The following is a 6,611-nucleotide window of genomic DNA, read 5'->3' as shown; positions in this document are numbered from 1 at the left end:
AGATATTATTTGTTTCAATCCAAAAACTCCATCTCGCTTGTCTCACCGAGTGTCAAGACACAGCTGTGATTGGTCACAGTCGGACTTTTGGGGGATTTTATGAGTGAAATCGCAATGCAGAAATCGCAGACATCAAGAGTCCAGCGGAAGCGGAACAGTAAATTGGATAAAGACCACACTTTCATAGAGTTACGGACAAAGTTCTGAGCTTTGAAAATGGAGTTATTGATAGTTACGACTCATATGTTTATTATATTTATTGAATATTTTTGGAGTCCAGTGATGTGAAGTTGAGATGGAACTTCCAAATTTAACATATTGCACTCAAGTTTCAGCACCTGAACGTTTCTACTTCCGGTTCACTTGACGCAACATCCGTGTACCATCCGGGATTTGCCATTCATTAGTGTACTCTCCTACCCTGACGAGCTCTTTCAAAGCATTCTCATCAGGTTAGTACCAAAGTAAGCGTTTTATAGTACTAAAACGTCCCATCTTTAAGCTTAGTTGAAGTCGTTTGGCGTGATGTTGAGCTTTGCTGGCTTGTATAATTTCATTTTGTTTAGCTTAGCTCGCTAGCCAAGACACGTTCACGTATTTCGATTGCTTTGCCACTTCCGATTTGTAAATGTAGCTTTAAGGGGCGGGGGTTCGCTTGGTTAACATAAGAGTGTTTACATTTAATTGTACAAGACGCTTTTCGACTTGTCTTAAAGATGCAACAAAATAGTAGTGATTCAAGGCCTACGCAATCTCAGACATCAAGTCATAGAGTAGAGACGTGGAAGATGAGAGTGCTAGAGAAAAAAAGTCGATTTCCTCTTTTTACAGGTTCAGGTTATTCTCTTAACGAACAGGAGATGACGACACACAATTCAAGAACAAAACGAAGCAATAATCACCTAAGAGATATTCATTTATTAAGATTTTTACAATAACGATACGGCGATAAACAAACCTCAGGAAATCATTCTAGGTCTAGGATATTCTACAAAACAACTAAAAAAAGAAAAACAAGCTATTTTCATCATTCTGCTGTGAATTGGAATGAGTTCATCACTAGTAGACATCCAATCCATTTGAAGTGGGAGTGTGGCAGCGAATGAATGAATGTGTTGTCTTTGGCCGACAGAGACAGCCAATGCCAGGCAATGTGTTCGTTTTGGGGCATTTCACATCATTTCCTGTTGATTTTTGGTCACTTCCTTTACCTTTTTGGGGCATTTATGGGTTACTTCCGGTAGATTGTGGGATGCCTTCAAGGAAGTGACTCAGGAATGTCTCTAAATGAATAGGAAGTCACTCAAAATCAACAGGAAGTAACCACAAAATGAACAAGAAGTGATCTGTAAATCTCCGCAAAAGACTGAATGCTCTGGTTTCAGTGCCATTTATGTTTAATCAAATTGAAATGTTTTCCCTTTAGCTAATGTACACACTATTCTAAAGGAAGATTTTGGTCGCAACCTTTTGGTTCTTTTCACATTTTTAAACAGCGACACCTTTTCTAAACGGATAATCGAATTTTGGTGTAAGCATACCGATAACCTTTTGGGCTACAAAGTATTGCTATGTATCACCGAGGGCTGATTATTTTAGTAATCGAGTATTCTATCAACTATTTAGTTCGATTAATCGAGTAATCAGATTAGGAACATTAAATGCGTTGCAGAATCAATTTTAGGAGATTTAGGCTTGCTAAGATTGCACTTTCAAAAGAGTGTTAAATTAGTATATAAAATTCTCAAGTGTTTCTTCAAATTATGCAGACTTTCACTGTCATTTAAAAATACAATTCTATACCTGAGCTTAGCCTGTAAAATAAACAAATAAATGAGGATCTAAGTACAACAAAAGAATTGGCTAACTTGCATAGCAAAAGTCAGCTATCTTAAATGCTCTAAAATACTTTTTTTTTTTTTAAAAAAAAGCAATGCTCTTAACAAATCGATTCATGAAAAAAAAAAATATTGGCTCAAACAAAAACTTTCCTTATGTTGGTCTTAACAAGGAGCAGTTTGATTCAGCCATGTTCAATGACCTGTCATATTCACTCTTGCCACTAGAGGTCAGTGTATCCACCCAATTGAATTAAATTGAATGCAAACACTTTTAAAACAAACCATTACAATCCCGCTCAACAAATCCTCAAATCAGCCAAATTTGATTCGAAGCGTTTTTCTAATTGAAGTACTCAAGTTTATTGGTTAATCGTTGCAGCACTAATATCACCTTTTTGATATATTGTCACACCCCTAGCTGGGATATTAGTAACAAGGCAGACAATTCAGTCAGCAAATTTAAATTTAGGTGTGTGTGGGGGGCTGCAGCTATCGATTATTTTAGTAGCCGATTAATGTATCAACTAGTCAGTTCGAATAATCGAGTAATCGGATTAAGAACATTTAATGCGTTGCAGAATAAATTTTTGGACATGTAAAACAAAGGCTTGCTTAGATTGCACTTTCAAAAGAGTATTAAATGTGAATACAAAAGAAAATTCCAGAGTGTAGAAAAATAGAAGTAAGATTGACAGACTTATGATCTAATTATTAATTTGCAGTGTGTTTTCTACTGTTAGTGTTAATTGAACGGTGAGAAACGTAGTGAACTCTGCTGGAAACTATAGAACCAGTAAAACGTGAGCAAGAAGCTGCTTAGTGAGAGAGGTCCCAGGACCCTGTCCGCGTTTCACAGGAAAGTGTTGACAGTAAAAAAAAAACAAAAAAAAACATGCTGCTGCTTTTCTTTTTGTAAACGGCCTGGTTTAGAAGGAAAAAAGGGTTGAGCATGTTTTGACTTTACACTTTTTGAAACCAAATACCTATTAGTGCATTCATTAATGAATTCAAATTTATTCATTTATTTTCTACATTATTTAAAAATATTTTTATTTTCAGCCTATGCTGGCATTATTTTCAGATAGTGATACATTAATCATAATAGAGATACGTTTAATTCTGATTGAGAATTTTTTTTCCTATAATTTAAAAGTTGCATGGAAAATGGATGAATGAATGCTCAACCCACTGATGTACTTTAGAGATGAAAAGAACGGAAAAGAAGTTGAAAGAGACAACCAGTTGAAGCGATGTGTTACTCTTGTGGTGAAGTACAATGTCAGCTAACATGTAGTTCCATGAAGATGTCAAGTAGTATCTCCCCCACACCTCAAAAAACAACCACTGTAAATTTTCTTCATATGAACCAATGTGGATTCCCCTATTTTGAAAAATTACTTTCTCCCATGAAAATAATAATTTTAACTTTTTTCTGTTTTGTATGCGTATCTACAGCGAAAGGGTTCTTAGTGTCGGTTAAAAAAAAATGTGCAACATTAAAATCAAGGCAAAAGCTCAACTTTAGCAGTTCACATGATTTTTTTTTTTTTCACTCAGTGTCCAACAGCCCTCACTGCAGAAGATCTTCATCTTGAGATGCACGATTCCTGTTACGTTAAACAAGAGATGCCGTACATCAAACAGGAGGCGGAGGCAGAGGCCCCCAGCATTAAAGAAGAAGAACAGGAAAATGAAATCAAATTTCCAATGACAATCGTTGTGAAGAGTGAAGAAAATGACGAAGTCAGCAGTGCAGCAGAACCTTTGGACGACAGCTCATTTCAGCACCTGACAACAAAAGAAGAGGGACAATCGCAACCAGATGGCCTCTTAGCTCCGCTCTCAGACAGCAACGACGTAACGTCACACTCTTCTGACTTTAACACTGATGAGGAGGATAACTTTGACCAGAAAGCTAATAAATCCTTAAACAAGTCAACATTGGAAACAAACACAAAAGAATGCACGGTTTGGAAACCTTTTCCATGTTCACTGTGTGATAAAATATTTTCTTGGAAGCATCACTTAACAATACACATGCGTGCACACACTGGAAAAAAGCCTTTTGCCTGCACATCTTGTGGCAAACGATTCGCCAAGAAGGAAAATTTAAAGAAACACAGAAGCGCACACACTGAAAAGAAGGCGTTTGCCTGCACACTTTGCGATAAAAGATTTTCAAATAGAGCCGATTTAGAAAAGCATATACGTAAACACACTGGAGAAAAGCCTTTTGTCTGCGCATTTTGTGGTAAACGATTCACCGAGAAGGGAAATTTAAAGAAACACGCAAGCACGCACACTGGAGAAAAGCCTTTTCCGTGCTCAGTTTGTCATAAAAGATTTCGTCAGAAGATTTATTTAGACAGGCATCAGCGGACTCACACTGGAGAGAAACCTTTTGACTGCTCATTTTGTGGTCAAAGATTCCGTCAGAAGAGTCATTTAGAAGCGCATGAGCGTAGGCACACGGGAGAGAAGCCTTTCGCCTGCTCTTTTTGTGAGAAAAGATTTTCTCGGAAGCATTTGTTAAAAAAGCACACAGGAATACACGCTGGAGAAACACCTTTTTCCTGCACACTTTGTGGTATGAGATTCTGTCAGAAGAATGACTTAGAAAAGCATAAGCCTACACACGCTGGAGAGAAGCCTTTCGCCTGCTCACTTTGTGGTAAAAGATTCCGTCAGAAGACTTATTTAGAAAAGCATAAGCCTACACACAGTGGAGAGAAGCCTTTCGCCTGCTCACTTTGTGGTAAAAAATTCCGTCAGAAGACTGATTTAGAAAAGCATAAGCCTATACACACTGGAGAGAAGCCTTTCGCCTGCTCCTTTTGTGAGAAAAGATTTTCTCGGAAGGATGTGTTGAGGAGACATTTAAGAATACACAATGGATAAACACCTTTTTCCTGCACACTTTGTGGTACAAGATTTGCTGAGAAACAACATTTGGTATTGCATGCAATAAATCACACTGGGTTATTATCATGAAATTACAAAATTATTTGTATAACGAATCAATTCTGTTATTGCGATTTACTAGAATATGCAGGGAAACGCATTCCCTGCCTATCCTGCTGTTTGACCAACGAGCTGACGGAACAACCACTATACCAAATCCCACTCAACTCATTGGTCGTGGTACGGTCGCTTGCCATGATAACGGAAGACAACATGCAACAAGAGTGGAAGATGAGCGGTTTGAATGAAACGAGTAAAAAGCATGTTCAAAATAATGACCATTTGGTTTCTTTTTATCTGTACTTTTTTTTTCACTAATTGTATTTTTGTATTCTGTCAAGTTCATTTGTATTTGTTGCACTTGCCATTTCTCTGGGCTGGATAACCGGGTAAAATCTAGTTTAAAGAGGAACAACCGGCACACAACACGTCACAGGCGTTTGGGACAATCAAACTTTATTTCAGCAGGTGCAACCCATAAACAATCACTACTGGTGACGTCACTCTAGTGCACGCTCTATAATCCAATAACTACAGCACACCCCCCCCCCACTCAAATCAACAGTATTTATTTAGGAAATTTTGAGTGATCATTTGTGATATATTTAGGGCTGTCAAAATTATCGTGTTAACGGGCGGTAATTTTTTAAATTACGTTAAAATATTTGACGCAATTAACGCACATGGCCTGCTCAAACAGATTAAAATGTCAGCAGTGTAATGTCCGCTTGTTACATGTTTTTTGGTGTTTGGCGCCATCTGCTGGCGCTTGGGCCAAATGATTTTATGAGTTTTAGCACAATGAGTGAGCATGGTGTTATTCTTGACATCAACAATGGCGAGCTACTAGTTTATTTTTTGATTGAAAATTTTACAAATTTTAATAAAACGAAAACATTAAGAGGGGTTTAATATAAAATTTCTATAACTTGTACTAACATTTATCTTTTAAGAACTACAAGTCTATCATGGATCGCTTTAACAGAATGTTAATAATGTTAATGCCATCTTTTTGATTTATTGTTATAATAAACAAATACAGTACTTATGTACCGTATGTTGGATGTATATATCCATCTTGTGTCTTCTCTTTCCATTCCAAAAATAATTTACAGAAATATATGGCATATTTTATAGATGGTTTGAATTGCGATTAATTACGATTACTTTTTAAGCTGTAATTAACTCGATTAAAAATTTTAATCGTTTGACAGTCCTAATAATATTCTATTATTCCTGAGGGAACTTTGAACACACCTCAGTTGTTGGGGGGGGTTAACCTCAGAGTTTGTTTGCAGTTTTTTTTTATTACCAAAAAACACAAAGGCTCAGGACTTAAAGGGTAAATTATAGTTTTAAATTTAAAAGGACATGTTTTTATTCCAGCATTTTTTGTGTGAAAATGCATCGCTGGCAATTTTTGTTTTTCCGTGTCGTTTTATCACTTCAAGATGTATCTAATTCAGGTTTGAATAAAATGTGTATAACGTCATCATTATTTTCAAAAAATCACTTTTCACACTGAAAAAAATAAAGAGTAACTGTTATATTTGGCCAATTCTGTCCCATAGCTCTGGAACTCTCTGGTACTCAATGTAACTTCTTTCCCACTTTTCAAATCTGGACTCAAAACATGTATTGTTAAATGATCATATCCCGCTTGATCATCAGTTCTGTTTTATGTTATGACTTCTTTCCTGATACTTTGATTTACTCTGATTTTGCTTTTGTCCACGCTATACAGTGGGGCAAATAAGTATGTAGTCAACCACTAATTGTGCAAGTTCTCCCACTTGAAAATATTACAGA

The 6,611-nt window shown here is 36.6% G+C and overlaps 1 protein-coding gene across 1 annotated transcript; it reads left to right on the top strand.

The window, feature by feature from the left end:
* The first annotated feature begins 357 nt into the window (after positions 1–357).
* On the top strand, positions 358–6,611 carry LOC130921463 (gastrula zinc finger protein XlCGF52.1-like). The gene is made up of 2 exons (XM_057845393.1): positions 358–452; positions 3,399–6,611. The coding sequence occupies exon 2, from the start codon at positions 3,438–3,440 to the stop codon at positions 4,737–4,739; it is 1,302 nt and encodes a 433-aa protein (XP_057701376.1). The 5' UTR covers positions 358–452; positions 3,399–3,437; the 3' UTR covers positions 4,740–6,611.

The sequence above is a fragment of the Corythoichthys intestinalis genome, chromosome 1 (assembly GCF_030265065.1).
Source record: "Corythoichthys intestinalis isolate RoL2023-P3 chromosome 1, ASM3026506v1, whole genome shotgun sequence".
Taxonomy (NCBI): Eukaryota; Metazoa; Chordata; class Actinopteri; order Syngnathiformes; family Syngnathidae; genus Corythoichthys; species Corythoichthys intestinalis.
Note: the sequence above shows the minus strand (reverse complement) of the source record. Positions and strands in the feature narration are given on the sequence as shown.